At 40.3% G+C, this 24641-nt stretch overlaps 1 protein-coding gene across 2 annotated transcripts in view; it reads right to left on the bottom strand.

The window, feature by feature from the left end:
* The window catches only part of LOC144688447 (translocating chain-associated membrane protein 1-like 1), an 88175-nt gene that overhangs the window by 36264 nt on the left and 27270 nt on the right, over positions 1-24641 (bottom strand). The window contains exons 1-2 of one of the 2 annotated variants that reach the window (XM_078554998.1): positions 23445-23589; positions 8703-8766 (exon numbers count right to left, since the gene is read on the bottom strand). In XM_078554998.1, coding sequence (XP_078411124.1) covers positions 8703-8745 — 43 coding nt within the window. In that variant the 5' untranslated portion in view covers positions 8746-8766; positions 23445-23589. Of the gene's footprint in view, positions 1-8702; positions 8767-23444; positions 23590-24641 lie in introns of those variants that run through there. The other variant, XM_078554997.1, reaches the window with a different exon arrangement.

Consider the following 24641-nt stretch of genomic DNA (forward strand, 5'->3'; position numbering starts at 1 on the left):
CCGTTAATTGGCCAGTCAGTGTGAAATCGCAGTCGGGCGCTGATCACACGTGGCCCATTTCCCGGCCGCTCCTGGGCCTCCCCGCCCGACAACACAGAAGTCCTGCCCAATATCTACTTAAGGTCATAACAGCACTCCTAGAGACCCACTGACTGTTCTTACTACGGTTATGGCTACACTGGTAGTAATCTGTAACTAAAGGAACAGCTTTCACTGATATAGTGCTGTTTGTATCCTAAGGCAGACCCAAAACTTTACAGCTAACTAAGTACTTTTGAAGTATTGTATTTATTGTAATATATGAATTGTAGTCATGTGGCCAAACTGTGCACAACAAATACAAACTGCAAAGTGGCCAGATAATCTGTTTTAGTGATGTTGAGGAGTAAATCTTTATCAGGGAGCATCCCTTCTTCTTCCAAAGAGTACTACGCATTCTTTTACATCCTCCAACAGAACTGGCAGGGCCTAAATTAACGTCTAATCTAAAAGACAATACTCACAGTGCAGCATTCCCTCAGTATGGCACTCAAGTGTTAACCTAGATTATCTGCTCAAGTCTCTAGAGTGGGACTTGAATCACTATCATCAGACTCAAAGGTGAAGGTGCTATCACTGTGCCAAGCCTTAAACAATTTTTTAAAAATCCTCCTCACTGCACATTAAGGACACCTGTTTTGAGCAAAGTCCTATAGACACAATGGCCAACAAGCTGCTGACACAACTGTCAGGAAAATATAATAATTTTCATAATGCTATTAGAATTTATTGTAAGGTAGGAGTTGTGTGCGTGTCGTAATTGAATTAAAGACAGCTGGTCTGGAGGCTTCGATATATCAGAAGAGAAGCTAGGTTTGAAATTTTAAATAGGTAAACATGGTTGAAGTTTTAGAATATGAGGAGTAAAAGGAAAATTTGCATTTTTAGATCAACCAGAGTCATTTGAATTTCAAGAGAGGTAGTGAAATATTACACTTAGCCAGGAGGAGCCAGTGTGTTTATTTTTCCCAAAGCCTACAGATAAAATTGGTACTAAGAAAGGTTTTTATTATTAGAAAAGTAGAGTTGAAAGGACATATTGGGACGATGGGTTTAACATTAAAAAGGGAGAAACCTGTACAAAGGAGATGAGGTTATGTGTAAGAGAAAGGAATTCTAAGATCTAACAAGTGTGAAAAGCCTCCAGCCTCTAAGCCTCAAGTTGCTGTCTACATGAACTGAAGTGAAGAAAACTCACTTTAAATTCAACTGTTCAGGCTATCATGTTACTTGGCCTGGGTCTTTTAAAATGTGTGTTTTACTGTTGCCTTAACGAAGGTGTAACTTGGAGTTACATTAACTGGGGAACTAGGAGTTATCATAGCAGTAATTTGCAAACCTGTGTACGTGCTTAAAACCATTTTTTTTATTAATGAAAGGTTTAATTTAGTTTTGTAAGAAACCTTTAACAGACTCAGTAATCTTATTACTACTGAATTCGAGGCATACATCTTGAAATAAATACAAATTGTAAAATAGTTGTCGCAGTTGTTTCAAGTTTCCCTCTGGGATTTGAACAACTCAGCATTTACCATCCGCTGTGGCATAACACAATATTCAATGAGATATTCAAAAGAAGTGGAAAGGGAGAAATGAAAGGATGGATATTTGTTTCTGATTCTATGAGACAGTCCTCAGCCAGCACTAAAGTATTCCAAAAACAGAACAAATTTAAGCTTAAAACATCACACAAAGTGGAATCAATCTAAGATTAAGTTGATTCCTTCCACATCAAATTAGGTCCATTACCCAGCAGTATTTGACTGTAACCCTTTCTCAGATCATTATATGTGCCCTGCCTGAAGACAGGTCCTTGGCTCATAGTAGTCTTTCCATATCGCTCTATCCTGTGCCATTCTTTTCATTTTCCAATAACTTCCTTCTATTTCAAGCCATCCAGCATTGATGTTCTCTTCCTTCCTCTCTTTCCTCAAAATCTTCCCTCCATAACAGGGTATTTCCTTTTGAGATATTCCCTACCAATCTCTCTGCCTTTTCCTAATTACGTCTCGTGAATTTCTTTGTTCATTCACTTGCTTCAGCACTTCATTTGTTACTTTTTCTGTCCAGCATATCCTTTCCATTCTCCTCCAAACCCACATTTTAAAACTATTTAGCAATTTAGTCGCCCACTTCCATACAGTCCAAGTCTCACATCCATACAAAACAACACTCCAAATCAAGCTCTTTGCAAAGCGCTTGGAGTTGATTATTCCAGTTAGCAGCCATTGCTATGCTTGTTCCTATTTCTTTGTTGCATCTTCCAACTGCAGATATTGTGTTTGCTAAACATGTGAATTCTTGCACCTATTCTAGTTCTCTTTCTTCTACAAATATATGAATATTTCTTGATGATTTTGAGGTATGCATCACTTTGGTTTTGCCAATATTCAACTTCATTCCAAAGTTCATGCCAGCTGTTATTAGTCTATCTCCTGGTTCTTGCAATCTTTCTTCTATGCTTGCTACAAGTGCTTTGTCATCTGCAAATCTATATGTAATCATCTGCTCCTTCAATCATAATGCCAGATTGTGTCTTCAAACGTTTCTTTGATCATTGCTTATGTGAAGACACTGAAGAGGATTAATGATGAACAATGCTCTTGTTGAAAACAAAAACAAAAATACCTGGAAAAACTCAGCAGATTTGGCAGCATCTGTGGAGAGGAGCACAGTTAACGTTTCGAATCCGAATGACCCTTCAACAGAACTAAGTAAAAATAGAAAAGAGGTGAAATATAAGTTGGTTTAAGGGTGGGGGGGAGACAAGAGGAGCTGGAGAGGGCCAGTGATAGGTGGAGATATCTAAAAGATGTCACAGACAAAAGGACAAAAAGAGGTGTTGATATTATCTAAAGGAATGTGCTAATTAAGGGTAGAAAGCAGGACGAGCAAGGTACAGATAGCCCTAGTTGGGGAGGGGTGGGGGGAAGGGATCGAAATAGGCTAAAAGGTAGAGATAAAACAATGGATGGAAATACACTTAAAAATAATGGAAGTAGGTGGGAAAAGAAAAATCTATATAAATTATTGGAAAAAACAAAATGGAGGGGGAAAATCAGAAAGGGGGTGGGGATGGAGGAGAGAGTTCATGATCTAAAATTGTTGAACTCAATATTCAGTTCGGAAGGCTGTAAAGTGCCTAGTCGGAAGATGAGGTGCTGTTCCTCTAGTTTGCGTCGAGCTTCGCTGGAACAATGCAGCAAGCCAAGGACGAACATGTGGGCATGAGGTTTCAATGCTCTTGTTGAGCTTCTCTTCCAATTACACATGGTTCCAACTCCCCATTGGCTTTTCTCTTTATTCTTTCATCACATGTCTGCATCACTGGCAAGGCCAGCATTTGTTACCCATCCTTAATTGCCCTTGAACTGAGTGGCTTGCTAGGCCATTTCAAAGGGCAGTTAGGAGTCAACCACATTGCCGTAGATCTGGTGTCACACGTAGGCCAGACCATGAAGGACATTAGTGAACCAGATGGATTTTTATTACAATCGGCGATAGTTTCATCACCACCATGACTGAGGCTAGCTTTAATAATTCCAGGTTACTAACTGAATTTAAATTCCACCAGCTACCATGGTGGGATGTGAACCAGTGTACCCAGAGCATTAGTCTGAGCCTCTGGATTACTAATCCAGTGACATTACCACTACGCACGCCACCGTCTCCCCACTACTCTCATTGTTGCTGTTTGTCCCACGACAAATTTCTTATGAGTTGTTTATTTCTCCAGTCTATGTCTTTCAGCACTGTCAAGAGCTTAATCCAGTCAACCCGACCAAATGTTTTTTTCAAATTCTACAAAAACATGATTCCTGTCCAAACTCTAAACTGTGTTCATTCTGTGATCTCATAATGCTGATCGCTTCTCTTGTCCCTCTTCCTCTCTGGAATGCAAACTGGTCATCTCTGCTGTAGTTCTGTGCCTTCCCACTCGCCATTACAACTCTCAACACAACCTTCGATGCATGGTCAATCAGACTAATTGTATGTAAGTCAGAACATCAGCATGTCTTTGGCTTCTTCTTAGGGTGATCATTATTGTCTGCATTAAGTCCTCTGGACATTCTCCTGATAAGTAAATACCTTTACACAGCTTAGTAAATCAATATTTAAGTTCTTTCTCATGTTTTTAATTAACTCTGTAGGTATTTCATCTATTCCATCTGCGCTTCTAGTTTTTATCTCATTTATTGCTGCTTTTATCTCATTCCCGAGTATTACTGGTCCAATGAAATCTCTTCTAGCACAATCATTTCAGGTTTTTCCATTTTTTGCATTCACTTCTTCAATATGCTCCATCCATCTTTTTCTTATTTCATCAGGGTTTGTTAATAAAACACCTTCCTTTTTCTCCATTGCTGTTGTTTTCAGTCCTTTAAGCTGAGTGCCACTAATCTCCTTTGCTTTTACCCTTCCTAGTCGATCCCGAGTATATCACACCACTCTTTTAACCATTATTCTTGTGCCTTTTCTGTTTCTCTTAACTCTTTATTCAAGTGTCTATATTTCAGCTTGCCTTCTTCAGTATTAATATGGTTCCATTTTTCCCTTTCTTCCATCTTTTGCAATATTACAGACATAGCCCATGGTTTCTTGATCTTTTTTCCTCTTAACAAAAAGACTGTACCATTCGTCCCTTCTTCCTTGACAGATTCTTTAATGTTTCCATTGCTAAGTTGTGTTGGTAGTATCCTGATCATTTCTAACTAGCGCTGTTTACTTCATTTACAAATATATAAAGATTGAAAAACCCAAGCCAACTACTTTTGCCCTTGTTGAAGCAGTTCTAGTTTGAGATTTGGATTGGAAACTAGCACAATATGATCAAATAAAAGCCCACTTCTTCACGGTAGCCACCTTTCCACTATGCAATGCTTACAGGTCCTAATGGACTTATCAGCACGTTGTTAAACTACACACAATTAGGCACGTGTCAGCTATGACTCAGGTGGTAACATTGTCACTTCTGAGTCACAAGGTCCTGGGTTCAAGTCCCACTGCAGGCTTGAGCACAAATATCAGGGTTTACGCTCTACTGCAGTACTGAGGGACTGCTGCACTGCTGGAGATGCTTGTTTTTCACATGAGACATTAAACCAAGGCACCATCTGCCTACTTGGGTGGTTGGCACTATTACAGGATAGAAGGCGAGGTTACCCTTGCATTCCTGGCCAATATTTATTCCTCAATCAACATCATAAAAACATTATCTGGAAAACATCACGTTGTTTGTGGGAGTTTGCTGCGCACAAGTTGACTGCTACGTTTCCTACGTTACAACAGTGACGACACTGCAAAAGTACATCATTGGCTGTAAAGCGCTTTGAGATGTTAGGTGGTCATGAAAAGGACCATATAAATGCAAATCTTCCTATATAGCGACCTCACCAGAAGAGCCACAAGGCTGGTTGCATTTGGAAATGAAAATGTGACATGGGGTGGGCTTGATTGTTAAATGTATAAAATAGCTTATATTAATTATGGAAAATAACTGATCTTCAAATGAACGAGTTTTTTTAATGGTTAAATAAGGAGCTGCCTATTGTGTTGACCATAGTACATCAGAGGAGAAACTGTTATATGCCTAATGTACAACATAGATCAGTCAGGGAACCCATATACTTAGCATCAATTCTGGAAATCATCAAAAACTCTTGAGTTTCAAACTATATGTCTCAAATTTGGAATAAAATTTCCGATAACTAGAATTGATGCCAACTTTCATACTTAAAAATGAAAAATATAATCTTTAACAATCACTGCAAGCATAAACAAAAGACAATCCAGTATTATAATTTATATGCAAGTCCTGACCCGCTCTAGTATCTCACCTGGGGAATTATATATACCTAATTTGTAATTAAATTTTAGCCATATATCAACAAATTAAAACTCAACAGATAATCTACTAAATGACATGTGGCAAACAGGTACACTTACCACCAACCAAGAAGCAGCAGTAAGCTGCTTCAAAGAAGAGTCATATTTGACTTGAAACGTTTTTTTTTCTCTCCACATATGCTGCCAGACTGGCTGAGTTTTTCCAGCACTTTGTTTTATTTCAGATCTCCAGCATTCACAGTATTTTGCTTTTATTTCATGGATCCTGCCTCTGCTCTTTGGGACGTTCACTGCATAATGATACTTTCAGTTGTACCAGAAGCACACATTGAATTCCAGGAATGCCCAAGGAACAGTTAATCACCCATTACTATTGTTCCAGTTTGGTCTTCTGCTGGAATGGCCAGATCTGCTATAAGTGTTTTCATTCTCATTCTGCCTGCCTTTAATCCTTCCATTTTGTTGACACTCAAGTCCACCATCTAGACCATTTCAAAATCTGTCCTATTCTGTAAGACAGCAAGAATCTAATTCAATAGGGTTTCCATCTCCAAGATCCAGATACCAGCTAGAACCAGGAGCCTGTCCGAGAGAGAGATCTTAGCACAATCCAGCAATCTGAATGCTAGGACTGATCCAGGAACCTCCAAAATCAGATTTTGTCAATCTTTTATACACAATCCATTAAAGATCATGATATATTGTTCCACGGAATGACTGTTCTCCAAAATCTATCAAAGTCTGACCATACCTCATAAGTTAACAATTCATTCTTCTTGTAAATTTCATCTAAGAACTAATACAAGGTCCAAATCTTCATTACTATCCAACTGACGAGCTGCAGCTCACAAAATCTTCTTGATTTTACTTCTTATAGGAAATGACACCACCATGATGACATCTCATTTCTTCTTTGGTAGGAACTTAACGCTTGTACACAATATCTATTCTTCCACTGATCATATGGTTCAGAGTGCAAGAACTTTGGAGGGAAATTATACCCTGACAATTTACACTTGCTTTCTGCTATTTTTCACAATGGCTACTATGATATCGGTTTTCTGTCTGAAAATTTTCCTTCTTAGCTTCCAACCTTCTCCTTTAGACAATCATTCTCTGTTACCAATCATGGGTTTAAAAAGAGTTACAGATTATAAACATGAAACTCCCAGATTAAGTTTATCTTTACGAGCACAAGTGAATTCCCAGTTAATGCCCACCATCTGCCTACAATTAACATAAATATGCTTTGTATTATACACACTCACACACACCTGGGCTTTGCCATGCTCAGTTCCCAAGTAGCAAGACATAAACTCTGCTCCATGTCTGCCTGACTTGGGCTATGTGTTTTGTTCCATTCCATTACAGCTGCCACCCAACTGCTCTGCTCCCTGGTCTCATTCCACATTCAAACAGCCCTCTCTCCTTGTACCATTCCCCGCTTGATTGACCCACTCTCTAACTCATGTCCCCAAATATCTCGAAAATACCTTATCTACTTCTAAATAATATGGAAATTTCTAGAGCCAAAAAGTGAAATCTATATACACTTTTATACTCATTAAAAACTTAAATGTTAAAATAAACAAATGTAAGCTGCAGCCAGGATACTAACAACCATGTTGAACAGCTCAGTAAAGCTAATATATTAAAAGTCTCACATATAACATCACTGTCATACACCTTGTGTAACATTTCTCTCTTTAAACTTAAATTGTTTTCTTCCTAATCTGGGTTAATTTATTCTGCTACTTCTAATTAGGTCATTAATTCCCAATTGACGAGCAACACAGGTCATGCCATCTTTGATTTCCAATTTTCCACAATTCTACATGGTCCACTGTAGCTGTTAAGTTAAAACAACTTAAAAAGTATTGAAAAGTCTAGGTGCAAATCTCAGATATGAAGTTGAAACTTCATAAAAACTATTTGTACAATACAAGCAATTTATACTTTTTTTTTAAGTCCTACGTTTGGCCCTCTTTCTCACAGATGCAACAAGTTCATAAAATGCCGATTTTTTGGCTTACTGTCTCAAGGAACATCTTGTTCCAAATTCTTTCAAACTTATTAACAAACCTGTCTGTCAATCAATCAAATAAATGTACTGTTCTCTACTGCAAGCTGACCTGTAAGTGAATGCAACATTCATGTCAAGTACACAACAATTGCGCCTTCCAGCTTTAAAAATGAATACACATCTTCTATTTACATGACATAATGCTCTTGTCCTATACATTCTTTGACTTACTGTAAGCATGGTCATGATGTTCACATAATAAATTGCTTGACAAAACTGAAATGAGACTGGTTTTCAGAAGAAAACAATTATGAAACAAACAAACAAAAAGTCATATGAATAACTATAAAGGACCAAAGATAACCCTGGACACCAGAATAAGCCTCTGGGGAAAACAATTGTTGCAGACATGGCAGCGTGGAGATAATGGTAGGAGTAAGATTTATAATTTTAGTGCAAGTTAAGTTTTATACGTTTACAATGCCATAAGTATGAGCATAATGAGAAATTAAGACGAGAGCTCAATCAAACAAAACTCTTAGAATAGTTTGGCTGTTTTCCTCGTGCTCACTGGCTGCAGTTTCCCATTAAAGAAATTGTAATTCAGTAAAGGATTTCATTCAATTAAGATCACTAACTGCTGATTACTTCAGAATTTCCCCACTTTTGAGATCAGAAGACTATGGAGGCAAGACTCTTCAATATGTATATGGAATGATTTCTAAGACTTATGCCTCAGAGGTCCAACATATGTTGTTTTCCCACACTTGAACTTTAAATGGCTCTCTCTTACCTATATTGATGCGTGTAACATTGTACTGTACGGTGATGAACATGATGGCAAACTTGGCTGTGACCTGTGGACAAAGACAAAGAGTTTAGACTCCACCCATTTTACATGCTTTCAAAACAAAATGAAACATAAAATTAAGCAATGAAAATGACTAACTCCATAAACATTTCTTATCAATTTCCATTTTGGGTTCCAAAGCCAGTATTTTTTTTTACAAATTTGTAGTAATGAAATCCATAAATTTCTCCATCATGTGGATTCATGGCCACAATTTCCTCATCATAAATGTACCCCAGAAAGAGCCCCTACAAATGATTCAGAGTCTAATCAGTGAGCAGCAGAGCCAAAAAATGTTCGGCCAAGGAACAGGGAATAAAAAGACAGCCATCGAAATGGAGATAAGTTCAAGAAACAATTGGTTATGGTTGTCTGTGGAGATGGTTACGAACTGGAAGGTGGTGGTATTAACTGATGTCTACAGCACAGCTTTCAAACTCGGGAGGAGAGTTGATGAAAAACAGTGATTTAAGTATAAAGACAAAACTGCAGATTTTTCTCTTCAGTTGCAAAGTTATTTGATTCTGTTTCTCCATGTTTGATGTTACTGGGCTGTTTTAGGATTATTGGTTGAGATATTTTGCAAATCTTACATTACTTTGTTTGATTTGGGCAGAATGTTCCTCATATATTCCCCTTGGTTATATTTTCAGTACTGAATCATGTTTCAGCTTGGTTACGTTGCCAGTCTATGCATCAGTCACTGAGCAGGAACTTGGGAATGGCCACATTCTAGGTTTTTCCTCTAAAAGTCATATGACATATTGAAGTAGCTTACAATTTACAGGTGCAAGCAAAAAAAAACTGGTTACATTTATTTCTGCAAACGACGTAAGATCAGGGACAGTTAATTTCAGGTGTTTAAGGGTACTGGTTTTTAAGAATAGTTTTAGAATAAAAGGTGCCGATTATTTAGAAAGGACATATACTATGGTAAGACCAATGAATTGCATTAGGTGAAAATATATAAGTATTTTCTTGAGCATGATATACATAGAAACACAGAAAAATAGAAGCACGAGTAGGTCATTCGGCAATTCAAGCCTGCTCGGCCATTCAATATGATCATGGCTGATCCTCGATCTCAACGCCATACTCCCGCTCTCTCCTCATACCCCGTGATGCCTTTAGAGTCTAGAAATCTATCTACTTCCATCTTAAATACGTTCAGTGACTTGGCTTCTACAGCCCTCTGTGGTAGAGAACTCCACAGGTTCACCATCCTCTGAGTGAAGAAGTTTCTCCTCATCTCAGTCCTACCCTGTATCCTGAGATTGTGACCCCTTGTTCTGGATCCCCTAGCCAGAGGAAACATAACTCCTGCATCCCGTCTGTCCAGCCTGGTCAGAATTTTATATGTTTCAATGAGATCCCCTTTCATTCTTCTCAACGCCAGTGAATACAGCCTAACTGGCCCAATCTCTCCTCACACAACAATCCTACCATCCCAGCAATCAGTCTGGTAAACCTTCGCTGCACTCCCTCTATGGCAAGTATATCTTTTCTTAGGTAAAGCAGACCAAAACTGCACACAATACTCCAGGTGTGGTCTCACCAAGGCCCTGTATAGCTGCAGTAAGACATCCGGGCTCCTGTACTCAAGTCCTCTTGCAATGAAGGCCAACATACTATTTGTCTTCTTAACTGCTTGCTGCACCTGCATGCTTGCTTTCAGTGATTGGTGTACAAGGACACCCAGGTCTCTTTGCACATCAACATTTCCCAATCTATCACCATTTAAATAATACTCTGCCATTCTGTTTTTCCTACCAAAATGGATAACTTCACATTTATCCACATTATACTGCGTCTGCCATGTATTTGCCCACTCACTCAACTTGTCGAAATTGCCTCGAAACCTCTTAACATCCACCTCACCACTCACATTCCCACCTAGTTTTGTGTCAGCAAACTTGGAAATATTACATTTGGTTCCCTCATCCAAATCATTGATACATATTGTGAATAGCTGGGGCCCAAGCACTGACCCCTGCAGTACCCCACTAGTCACCGCCTGCCATTCTGAAAAAGATCTATTTATTTCTACTGTTTCCTGTCTGCTAACCAATTCTCACTCCATGCCAATATATTACCCCCAATCCCATGTGCTTTAATTTTTCACGCTAACCTCACATGGGACTTCATCAAAAGCTTTCTGAAAATCCAAATACACCACATCCACTGGCTCTCCCTCATCTATTCTGCTAGTTACATCCTCAAAAAACTCCAGTAGGTTTGTCAAACATGATTTCCCTTTCATAAACCCATGTTGGCTTTGTCTAGTCACATTGGTATTTTCTAAGTGTCCTGTTATCACATGCTTCATAATAGGCTCTAGTATTTTCCCTACCACTGATGTTAGGCTAACCGTCTGTAATTCAGTTTTTTTCCCCTCCCTCTTTTTTTTTTTAAATAGCGGGGTTACATTTGCCAATCTGCCGGGACTGTTCCAGAATCTAAAGAATTTTGGAAGATGACAAACAACGCATCCACTATTTCCATGGCCACCTCCTTTAGTATCCTGGGATGCAGATTATCAGGCTCTGGGGATTTATCAGCTTTCAGTCCCATTAATTTCTCCAGTTAATTTTTTTCAGTAATACTAATTTCCTTCAATTCCTCCTTCTCGCTAGACCTTTGGTTCCCTAGTGTTTCTGGGAAGTTATTTTTTGTCTTGCTCCATGAAGACAGAACTAAAGTAGTTGTTTAATTGCTGTCATATCCTTGTTCTCCATTATAAATTCTCCCGTTGAGGACTGGAAGGGACCTATATTTATCTTCACTAATCTCTTCCTTCTCAAATACTTATTGAAGCTTTTACAGTCTTCTTTTATGCTCCTTGCACGTTTACTCTCATACTCTTTTTTCCCCTCTTAATCAATCTCTTGGTACTCCTTTGCTGAATTCTAAACTGCTCACAATCCTCAGGCTTGCTACTTATTCTAGCAACTTTATGTGTCTCCTCTTTGGATCTAATCCTAAGTGAATTTCTTTCATTAGCCACGGTTGGTCCGCTTTTCCTGTGGTGTTTTTGCGCCAGAAAGGAATGTATAACTGTTGCAATACATACATTCGTTCCTTAAATATTAGCCATTGCCTATCCACCGTCATGCCTTTTAATGAAGTTCCCCAATCTATCTTAGCCAACTCACGCCGCACACCTTCATAATTTCCTTTGTTAAGATTCAGGACCCGTGTTTCAAATTGGGCTACTTCACTTTCCAACCCAAGGAAGAATTCCATCACATTATGGTCACTGTTACCTAAAGGACACTGCACAACAGGATTATTAATTAACCCTTTCTCATTGCACAAAACCAAATCTAGGATAGCCTATTTCCGAGTTAGTTCCTCGATGTACTGGCCTAAAAAACCATCTCGTACACACTCCAGGAATTCATCCGCCACAATATTATTGCTAATTTGGTTTGCCCAGTCTATATGCAGATGAAAGTCACCCATGATTACTGTAGCACCCTTGTCACATGCATCTCTAATTTCCTGTTTAATACTGTCCCCTACCTTAACACTACTGTCTGGAGGCCTGTATGCAACTCCCACTAATACTTTCCACCACTTGTTGCTTCTTTGCTCCACCCAGACGGATTCCATATCTAGATTTTCTAAACCAATATCATCCCTCACTATTGCATTGATTTCATCCTTAACTAACAATGCCACACCACCTCTTTTTCCTTTTTGTCTGTCCTTCCCAAATATCGTAAACCCTTGGATATTCAGTTCCCAGGATTGGTCACCCAGTAGCCATGTCTCTTTAATCGCAATCATATCGTATATTTGCACAAATAGTTAATTCACTAATTTTGAGCACTAGATTGATGAATTTCAGAGCATGCTGAAGCATTACACAGTAGACAAATTTTTAGACAATATATGTTTTCCTTTGTGGGTGCATCTGGAACAGAACATGAGGAAGGGAAGGCCTGGGTGAAAATTACAGGAGGAAGAGAGATGGAGTTTGAAGTGTATTTAGGAGGCAGATAATCAGGGTGGGAGCCTTCCACAGCTAACATTAGTCAACTCTTTCTTCAGTCTGGAATGTGAGGATCAATCTCCAAGGATGATTTCTGAAAGAAATAAGGAAGTAGGTTGGCGCTATGTGGTTAGAAGAATGGAGAAGGTGGCAGGTTTTCAAACCTGTGGAGTATGAAAACGACTTCTGAAACACATGGTGGCCATGAAGGTGGGATGGCAGAAACATCATGGTACCAAGAATAGATAGAATACAAGTACAGACTATGGGTAGTTTTTTTTTAATTCATTTACAAGATGTGGACATCACTGGCCAGGCCAGCATGTATTGCCCATCCCCAATCGCCCTCAAGAAGATGGTGGTGAGCTGCCTTGTTGAACCACTGCAGTCCCCGTGGTGTAGGTACACCCAGTGCTGTTAGGGAGGGAGTTCCAGGATGTTGACCCAGCAACAATGAAGGAATGGAGATATATTTCCAAGTCAGGATGGTAAGTGGTTTGGAGGGGAACTTCCAGGTGGCGGTGTGCTCATGTGTTTGCTGCCCTTGTCCTTCTAGATGGTAGCAGTTGTGGGTTTGGAAGGTGCAGAAGAAGTCCATGTCCAAATACAGCAAGACCTGGGCAATATCCAGGCTTGGGCTGATACCACCTTCTCAAATGCAATTAGAGACGGGCAAGCTTAGGCAGAAAGACATGGCATGACAAAAGGAATTGGATGAAGCCATCGGCCTCAAAATAATCAAAAATAAGGAGTGAAGATATAAAGCAAACTAAAATCATGCACTCAAGATGGGGTAGGTACAGGGAAAAACAAACTATTCTGACTTGTACATATATTAAAGGGTTCTTTCATTGTTGCTAGTGTTAGGAAAAAGAGATAGTTTAAGTTATAAATGAGTTTTAGTTTTAATGTCTAAGCTTGATTTGTATTTCCATATTTTTGTGTTAAAAAGGGTGAAGGCTGAGTTTTAGTTTCACTTTAAAAGATGCCTGCATTTTAATTACGTTTAGGGCTCTTGAAGGGGAGTTAAAACGTACAGGGTAGAAAAAAAACTATGCCTAGCAACTGGGGTCCAGAGAGAGAGAGAGAGAGAGAGAGAGAGAGAAAAAGAGAGAGAGCGAGAAAGAGAAAAAGGGAAAGAGGGAGAGAGAGAGGAAAAAAGGGAAAGAGGGAGAGAGAGAGGGAAAGAGAGAGAGAGAGAGAGGGGGAAAGAGGGAGAGAGAGAGGGGGAAAGAGGGAGAGAGAGAGGGGGAAAGAGGGAGAGAGAGAGGGGGAAAGAGAGAGAGAGAGAGAGGGGGAAAGAGAGAGAGAGAGAGGGGGAAAGAGGGAGAGAGAGAGGGGGAAAGAGGGAGAGAGAGAGGGGGAAAGAGGGAGAGAGAGAGGGGGAAAGAGGGAGAGAGAGAGGGGGAAAGAGGGAGAGAGAGAGGGGGAAAGAGGGAGAGAGAGAGGGGGAAAGAGGGAGAGAGGGGGAAAGAGGGAGAGAGAGAGGGGGAAAGAGGGAGAGAGAGAGGGGGAAAGAGGGAGAGAGAGAGGGGGAAAGAGGGAGAGAGAGAGGGGGAAAGAGGGAGAGAGAGAGGGGGAAAGAGGGAGAGAGAGAGGGGGAAAGAGGGAGAGAGAGCGGGGGAAAGAGGGAGAGAGAGCGGGGGAAAGAGGGAGAGAGAGAGGGGGAAAGAGGGAGAGAGAGAGGGGGAAAGAGGGAGAGAGAGAGGGGAAAGAGGGAGAGAGAGAGGGGGAAAGAGGGAGAGAGAGAGGGAAAGAGGGAGAGAGAGAGAGGGAAAGAGGGAGAGAGAGAGAGAGAGGGGGAAAGAGGGAGAGAGAGAGAGAGGGGGAAAGAGGGAGAGAGAGAGAGAGGGGGAAAGAGGGAGAGAGAGAGGGGGAAAGAGGGAGGGAAAGAGGGAGAGAGAGGGAAAGAGGGAGAGAGAGGGAAAGAGGGAGAGAGAGGGAAAGAGGGAGAGAGAGGGAAAGAGGGAGAGAGAGGGAAAGAGGGAGAGAGAGGGAAAGAGGGAGAGAGAGGGAAAGAGGGAGAGAGAGGGAAAGAGGGAGAGAGAGGGAAAGAGGGAGAGAGAGGGAAAGAGGGAGAGAGAGGGAAAGAGGGAGAGAGAGGGAAAGAGGGAGAGAGAGGGAAAGAGGGAGAGAGAGGGAAAGAGGGAGAGAGAGGGAAAGAGGGAGAGACAGGGAAAGAGGGAGAGACAGGGAAAGAGGGAGAGACAGGGAAAGAGGGAGAGACAGGGAAAGAGGGAGAGACAGGGAAAGAGGGAGAGACAGGGAAAGAGGGAGAGACAGGGAAAGAGGGAGAGACAGGGAAAGAGGGAGAGACAGGGAAAGAGGGAGAGACAGGGAAAGAGGGAGAGACAGGGAAAGAGGGAGAGACAGGGAAAGAGGGAGAGACAGGGAAAGAGGGAGAGACAGGGAAAGAGGGAGAGACAGGGAAAGAGCGAGAGACAGGGAAAGAGCGAGAGACAGGGAAAGAGCGAGAGACAGGGAAAGAGGGAGAGACAGGGAAAGAGGGAGAGACAGGGAAAGAGGGAGAGACAGGGAAAGAGGGAGAGACAGAGAAAGAGGGAGAGACAGAGAAAGAGGGAGAGACAGAGAAAGAGGGAGAGACAGAGAAAGAGGGAGAGACAGAGAAAGAGGGAGAGACAGAAAGAGGGAGAGACAGAGAAAGAGGGAGAGACAGAGAAAGAGGGAGAGACAGAAAGAGGGAGAGACAGAAAGAGGGAGAGACAGAAAGAGAGAAAGAGAGACAGAAAGAGAGACAGAAAGAGAGACAGAGAAAGAGAGACAGAGAAAGAGAGACAGAGAAAGAGAGACAGAAAGAGAGAGACAGAAAGATACAGAAAGGGAGAGATAGAAAGAGACAGAAAGAGAGAGACAGAAAGAGAGACGACCCACACAGACAAAGAAACCAAAAGCGGTTTCAGTTCAGCTGGTCAGGGTGCTTTAAAGGTTGACAGGAGCCACCAGCAGAAGCAGCATAGGAGAGGGAGGTAGCAAGTCCCAAACTAAAGTTGAAACCCACTGCCAGGTGAAGCTGGACAGAAGGGGGCAGCAGGAAGCAGGTTTTCCCAAAGAACAGGAGAAGATCCTGAGAAGGCCTGAAGACCTTACAGTCAAAGGGAACAAACAGGAATCTGGAAAAGGTCCTGTTGAGTGAAGTTAAGAGTGAGGAGCAGAGAAAGGCTCTAAGCTTAAACGGAGAAGCTGCAGGATGCAGAATTAAAGCAATATGGGCTTGTGAGAAGCCAGAAGATCCAAAGAGACAGCTGAAAGTCTAACTTTTTACTGTGGGCATGTGAAGCAGTAGTGTTCTGTTGGCATGGTGAAGTATATGTGAGAGAGAGTGTGTCAAAGAAAGCTTGAATTCATGTGGTGATCCAGGAAAGAGGAACATTGGAAGAAGAATTCAAAACCCTGGAGGTGGACCCTTGTGGAAGGCATCTGAGAGAAAGCGTTGTTTGGGAGAAGATTCCAAAGAGAGTTCTTCAGGAGTGGAGATTGGAAACTCTTGTATGAAAGGCAGAGTTCAGTGAGACTAGTTGGCTCACGATGTGACAAGCATCTGGGGTAGTGGAGGAGAGATCCATAGCATTTGCTTGGGGTGGCATCTGTCACTTGGTTTCAGAGTGTGGTATGCCTGACCACAGGTCGCCTATTGGTTTACATAGACTGCGTACTTACTGTGAACATTAGCGTATAAGATAGCTTCTGTAACTTGTGTTATCCTTACAAATCTGTATATATCTGCAAAAGGTATAATTGTGGGTGGAGTATTGTAATATGGTTCATCTTTTCCTGTTTAATAAATGTTTTATTCTCTTGTTAAACATCATCAGCTGACTCCTGTGACTGTTCAGTAGCCACTTTCCACATATCCAAACAAAAAATGTTAGGATCTATCAAGCCAGGGTCCACCCTGGGATCTGGCTTGTCCAGTAGTAACATCAGCTGGGATCAGAACACCAGGTCAAAAGAACACACGGCCTGATAGCATTGTGGGAACAGCATCACCACAAGGACTGTAGAAATTCAAGAAGACGACAACCCACCAACACTTTTCAACAGCAACTAGGGGTGGGAGATGCTAGCCTCACTTGTGATGCCTGTATCCTAAAACCAATTTTTAAAATTTTCAACGAGTCAATGACAAAAATTAAAATAAAAGGACAAAAACCAGTTTTTACTGAATGTACACTTCACCAGAGATTGTGTCCTTCCACAAAGCTTTTTACCATCCAAGTCAAGTTCAGATTCTGAATATTCATTATTTTTTTTTTGTTTCACAGAGTAAGAGTATTTGTCTTCATTCCCTCCTTGGCCACACACAAGTAAGGAATTTGCAAACTAGTTTAACATCCTACTGTACACTACAGAAAATATTTACTCTATTTTATCAACAATCAAAAAAAAACTTTAGTTTTGTGTACGGTGCTTCAGCTAGTAGCAGCCTTCAGATGATGGAACTAGTGAACAGATTTGAACTGGTGAACAGACTAAACGTAAATCATTTTGCAATGCAAAAATTATCTCGTACAAGAACAAGGTTACCCTTTACTTTCAAAGCTTATGTTTTAATGTAGGATTGATTAGACAACATCATAAATAGCTAGGGTGATTTACATTTGAACCAGAGAATCACTCCCATGCAAACTGTTTACAAAAATCAGACAAACTGCGGTATTCTGAGAATTCTCTTCTGATGCCTCCAAGAAGGAATCAACAATTCACCATTATTACTGCAAATGTAGCCAGTTAGTAGTCACTGATAAATACAAATCTACAGATATTATAAAGATACTTAATTCATTATGATTAAAGTGTTCTCTTAAATTAGTGAGAAGCTGAATTAGATGCAATTTAGAGCAACTATTTTGTTCTTGCTGTTATGAGTACTATTTTAATGAAATACTTAATAAAAAAAGTGGCTCCTCCAATCACTCAGCAGATTAAGTCACTGAGAAAGCGCAGCCATACACACCACAAAAGTCTAAGTTTCGATAAGAGATCACTGCTGAATTAGCTAAGTTCAGGTGGGAAATGAGTACAACAACTGGCGTCAACAGTTCCCAGATAAGGGAAATGCATTACAGGTTCCATGTTTAATATCAGTGATATCTACTGGAAGTATACATGTGATTATCAAGTGAAGATAGCATTGGGCTCAGCTATGAGAGGTGGAATAGCCTCACAGCAGTCACTGATTAGGCTCATACATGAAGAACTGTTAATTAGGTAAAGTACTGAAGGGTGACCCCCCCCACCCAAAAGAATCTAAAGGGAAATCAAGAAAACTGCTGGGGAAAATGGAAGGAAAAGCAACAGAAAATTTAAGTAAACAGTGATCTTCTTTCATCTCTTCTTTTCTGAAAGTGCTGAATCACAATGGGTACAATGACAAGTATAAGTACTTTATAGGCAAGTCCAGACAGTGCTTGGAGGCCATCAGAGCTAAGCCCAATCATTATCTCCTAAATAAAGATATAACACACATCTATTATCAAGCACAGACCACTAATTAGGATCAGAAGCAAAAACTATGGCCAATTTTTCCGGTTAATTTTAACACTGCAACAGCTATCCCATTTAACTCATTGCACAGACAGAGCCAAACATGGGACCAATAACTTTGTAACTAACAATTATCTATTAAGTCACATGGGGAACTGCAACAAAAGGTTTTAATTTCTCTTATAGTGTTCTGGTGGGTGGGGGGAGGAGGGATGTATTGCTATGCTTGTACATGTATTGGAAGAACAAACTAGTTTGAGAGAACTGTGGGGAAAGGTTTTACTAACACCAGGAGAAGAAAAGCGGTCTACAGCCTATTGTTAAAATACAAAATAAAAAACTGCAAATGGTGCAAATTTGAAATTTGAAAATACAGAAAAGGTGACAAAAGTCATAAACCATAAAAAAAAAGATAAGGACATGTTTCAGTGCTAATACATTTTTGAGTTTTACACTACATACTCGAGTTCAGCAGTGGCCGCTCCCATTCTCTTCAAACTGGAATGTCTTTACTACCCAATATCTAGGTAAATGATAGCATGACCAAGGAGTCAGAGAGAAAACATTTGCAGCCTACTTTAGCTTGCTGGAATGTATCTCACACTACCTGGAAGTTCTCATCATCTGCTAGCTGCAGATTTTAATACTCAAGAATTCCAGGCATGAATCATCATCATACGTTATGCTACCTCCTAATTTTAAAGATATTTAAATTCAAATGTCACAAAGTTACTTCAGTAATTAAGTATCTTCAATGAAGTAATACTCAAATATGTTTGCACACCCATTCCTGGCTCTTAACTTAATAAGACATTAATATATGTAGCTCTTTTTTAAAAATCATTAATGAAGCATCAAGCCTACCCAAAGTTCTAGCAACAATCTAACACCAATGACTGAGTCATGCATATGGCTTCAATATTGCTGACTCTGTCCAGTCATCCTACCCTATTCATTTATCGAACTGACCATGTATGTACTGCTTTTTAGGGTAAATCCCATATTCCTAGAGTCCTGTACGTGTGGAAAGTATGCTTCTTGATTTCACTCCAGAACTGCCTAGCTCTAATTTTAAGGTTACAGCTCCTTTTTCTAGATTCTGACACCAGAGGAAACAGCTTCTCTGTATCCATCCAATCAAATACTTTACAAAAACAAAAATACCGGGAAAAACTCAGCAAGTCTGGAAGCATCTGCGGAGAGGAACACAGTTAACGTTTCGAGTCCGAATGACCCTTCAACAGAACTAAGTAAAAATAGAAGAGAGGTGAAATATAAGCTGGTTTAAGGGGTGGGGGATGGGACAAGTAGAGCCAGTGATAGGTGGAGATAACCAAAAGATGTCACAGACAAAAGAACAAAGAGGTGTTGAAGGTGGTGATATTATCTAAGGAATGTGCTAATTAAGGGTAGAAAGCAGGAGAAGCAAGGTACAGTTAGCCCTATTGGGGGTGGGGTGGGGTGAAGGAATCGAAAAAGGCTAAAAGGTAGGGATAAAACAATGGATGGAAATACATTTAAAAATAATGGAAATAGGTGGGAAAAGAAAAATCCATATAAATTATTGGAAAAAACAAAAAGGAGGAGGAAGAAATGGAAAGGGGGTGGGGATGGAGGAGAGCGTTCAAGATCTAAAATTGTTGAACTCAATATTCAGTCCAGAAGGCTGTAAAGTGCCTAGTCGGAAGATGAGGTGCTGTTCCTCCAGTTTGCGTTGAGCTTCACTGGAACAATGCAGCAGGCCAAGGACGGACATGTGGGCATGAGAGCAGGGTGGAGTGTTGAAATGGCATGCGACAGGGAGGTCTGGGTAATGCTTGTGGACAGACCAAAGGTGTTCTGTAAAGTGGTCACCCAGTGTGCATCTGGTCTCTCCAATGTAGAGGAAACCGCATTGGGAGCAACGAATGCAATAGACTATATTGAAGGAAGTGCAAGTGAAATGCTACTTTACTTGAAAGGAGTGTTTGGGGCCTTGGACGGTGAGGAGAGGGGAAGTGAAGGGGCAGGTGTTGCACCTTCTGCGGTTGCATGGGAAGGTACCATGGGAGGGAGTTGAGGTGTAAGGGATGATGGAAGAGTGGACCAGGGTGTCCCGGAGGGAATGATCCCTGCGGAATGCCGCTGGGGGGGTGAAATACTTTGGTCATTTTAAACACCTCAATAAGGTCACCTCTCAACTGTCTAAACTCAAGGAAATTAAAGCCAAGATTATGCAGTCTATTTGTATAATGTAATACCTAAAACCCTAGTATCATTCTGGCAAATATATGTTCTACTCCCTCTAAAGCCAATCTATCTTGCCCCAAGTGCTGTTCTCAGAACTGAAGTCTACTCCAGATAGGGCTCTGTACAACTGAAGCATAACTGCCTTGCCATTGTATTTCAGTGCTTTTGTGACAATGGCCAACGTTCCAATGGCCTTTTTCATTATTTTTTATACCTGTTAAATGAGAAAACTGGTCCCATTCTTTTTATCACCAGATATCCACACGTATAGACTACAGTATTATCTCACAGAACAGAACAGATATAAAAGTTTACATCAGAAATTTGCCCACTGAAGAAATATATCGCAAAGATCACAAATATAGATTCAGGAGGTTAAACGGTATATATCTTTACTTCAAAAGACTTGAAGACAACTGTGTGTCCAAGTATCTTTTTTGTTATTCATTATATTCCAAACCACAGGTACTTCTCCATTACTAATTCACAACAGTGACGGAACCTAGACGCAATGTATCACAGCTGTGGAAACCCATACATTCTTTCAGACAAGAGATCAAAACACTAATGCAGATGAAAAATGTGCAGGTTCCTCCAAAAGCTAACCTACAATATCCTGTGGTGATTTCTGTATCAAGCTAGCCCTGTTGGAGTCATTCGACTACAGCACTAATGACTCACAGAACCAGAATGGCTCATGTCAGCCCATACACAAAACAAGGTTACCAGGAGCCAAGAGCTTTTGCTCCACAGGAGAAAAATAGTTTAGTGCTTTAACAGGATCCTTGATCCTATCAAAAGTAAAGCCACCAAAGAAAACGAAAGGGATTATACTCAGATTAGCGCTCTTACATTTTTACACTGAAGCTCTTTAAAACTGATAAAAAGTAGATAGCATATTTGACCTTCAGACTGCAAGACAACATGTAAAAGGACCAACTTTGGTGAACGTTTAGGGTAGAATCTCCCTAACCTTGTGCGATACAAGATATTGTAGGCTAACTTGGAATTTTACCAATACTAGAATATTCAAGGTAATTGCCAAAAAACGAAAGTCTTCTATGGCCATAGCTTTTGAAAGAAAGATTTCATAAGCTTGTGATGTAGCAACTTTGATAGTGCCTTGAATTTCTTGGGCGTTGTAAGTTGCCAAAAACTTTTTGTTCAAAAAGATTGCATGTGGCAAGTGCTAAATGACAAAATAACCAGAGACATAGCTCCTTCAATTGGTGATAAATATAGAAATTTGACCTGGTAGATCAGTGTTGCTGCAGCTTTCAATCAAGTATGTATTCCATGCACATTTTTAAATCTAAAATGACTACAAGAGATATTCTACTCACTTTGAAGCCACACAACCTTTTGATTCAAGAACAATTTGGATGGTGAACTATGCCAGTGGTTCTCAAACCTTTTTGGTTGCACAACCCCTTTTCAAATGGATTAGTAATCATGGACCCCAATACCAATTGTACTACTATAAATACATTGTGCATTTACATTTCCAAATGTCCTAAAGAAATTTGCATGAAATCCGCTATAGTGAACATTGATCGGCAACACTGGCACCATTTCAGGTATAACCCTGCATCGCCTACCTATTCACTGCACTGCTGCTGAGTGTTTCAGTATTTTTCTCCCCTCCCATTCTGCTGTCTATCAGCCCGTCCATGTTGCAATACCACTGGCATGTTGCCTGTTGTGTGGCATTTCTGTCATCGGGACACTGCCAATAAATGGGATGGTTGACATTGCATGCCCAAACCTCTCCACTACAGCGAAAAAGGTCCTGTTCACATTATTTTGCAGATCCCTTGGACAGTCTCGATGGACTCCCAGGTGTCTGTGGACCCCAGTTTGAGAACCACTGAACTATAAAACCAGAATATCAGCTGGCATCATAATCATTGTACCACAGACAATGTTTTGAATATCATGGTGGTCATGAAAAGCATCATATAAACGCAAGTTTTTTTTTTTAAAAAAACACTTGTTAAGCACCCTGGGGTATCTTTCTATGTTAAAGGTGCTATATAAATGCAAGTTGTTAATATATATTTGTTGCTGCAAAATAATTGATAGGTAAGTATATTTGATTATCAATAGTTGCTTTAATCTATAAAGTTAGTTTTAGCATGCAATATCTTGTGATATCCAATTGGCTTGCAGCATAGCGGGAATCCTATACGATCTCCAGTCAACAAATTATCTGTGGCTAGGAAGCAAAGGCAGACATTTCTGAAAATCAGTGATGTTATCGACTTATGGAAACTACAGGAATGTTTAAACAAAAAAAAAAGTTTTAAATATGTAACCAGCAGGGACAGGGGCTTTCAAAGCACAACTTTCTTCCCATGTTATTATTACATTAAAAAAACTATAGATTAAATCCCAATACAATTTAAGAGGTTCTCAAAATAAAAAAAAAAAAATTTAGAACTACAACTTGCATTCAAACAGTCTCATCAGCAAAATGCCCCCCTGTGCTTTTCAGGCGAGTGTCAAGCCTGAGCAGGAACAGCAGGAAAATTTGTCCAAAATGTTAAGAGGCATGTTTTCTAAAGACATTCAAAGGTAGGAAAAGATGTAGCAATGGGGAAGAAATGAGGAAGAAACTTCCAAAGAGTGCCAGCATGACAACTGAAGGCACTGTTCACAGCAGTAAAGTAGAGAGAGGAGGAAAACGCACAATCGACTAGTACAGGAAAAAGAGAGTATATGAAGTGGGAGTATTGGAGGATGTTGCAAGAGATTTCTAGACAAGTAAGATGATTTTGAAGTTGATGAGGGATCAGCATTGGCAAGGACAGGTTCACAGGCAGAAGGGATGGGCAAGTCAGAGCTTATTGAAGTTTGGGAGGTTTTTGGCAAAGCCAAGTCCAGAGGTCACAAAGGAATGAATGAGTGTTTCAATGACAGTGTGGCACACAAACACAAGGATAGGGTGGATGCTATACCTGAAGTGGAAATAGATATCCTTGATGATGCAGCTCTTAAAGTTGAGGGCTGAGTAGTTGGGCACCAAGATTGCATGGCATTTGTTTGATTAGGAAAAGAGGTGAGATCAGGGCCTATGAAATGGAGCCCCTGACATAGACTGAACTTAACGGCTTTGGTTTCGATGCTGACCCTCAACGTCCTGGTAGATCCAAAACCTGATGTTGACAAGCAACTGAAAAGTACAGCAGAAAAAAATTAAAAGGTGATATAATACTCAGTATCACTGGCACATACTTGAAAACAGATTCCATGCTTATGAATACCATTTCCCCAGGGTATAACTTATGGATGGAATAGAAAGGAGTTCAAGGACTTGCAGGCACAGAATTGAGAGTCATTAAAAAGGGACTTGGTACACAACCTAAAAACCACAGTGACATGAAGAAAGTTATGGTGAAAGGTTATCGATCTGAAACGTTAACTCTGTTTCTCCCTAGACGGAGACCTGCAGAGTGTTTTCAGCATTTCCTGATTTCACTTGCGACACAAATACATATTTCTATGTAGGTAAGGTTAAATCCATCAACTATCCTCCTCGCTACTGCACTAGACCTTCACAAGTGGATTACACTAAGCTTTAAGGAATATGTGGTAGCGATTTTCTGAAAGACACTGGAAGATGAACTTGAGCACTGCATAAATCATCATGGTGGAACACTTAAATCAATTACAACAAAAACAAAGCTTGCTGGAAAAGCTCAACAGGTCTGACAGCATCTATGGAGAGAAAGACAGAGTTAACGTTTTGAGTCCATATGACTCTTCTTCAGAACTTAAATCAATTATCAAACTAATTTTCCATCCAATCTTTTTTAGTAACATAACACATCATAAAACAATGTAGTCATATCCAAACTACAGCTAGAAAAAAAAAGTTAATTCATCACAATCCTTCTGACAGGATAGCCGGGCATTAAATACTGAAATAGTGATCTTAAGGAGTTTAACTTGCATGGCAAGTGCCAATATAAATACGCTGCACAATCCTGCTATTGACACCAAATAAAACATTTAGCAATGAACAGTGCTTAGCTGCAGAACAAAATGTAGCACATTTTATCCCAAACAAATGTGTGCTTGAAACCCAAACACAGGCTTATCCCAAGCTACTTCATTCACCACTTGAACATGCAATCATAGCAGTCTAGAGCCAC

This window comes from Cetorhinus maximus, chromosome 13 (genome assembly GCF_964194155.1).
Source record: "Cetorhinus maximus chromosome 13, sCetMax3.hap1.1, whole genome shotgun sequence".
NCBI lineage: Eukaryota > Metazoa > Chordata > Chondrichthyes > Lamniformes > Cetorhinidae > Cetorhinus > Cetorhinus maximus.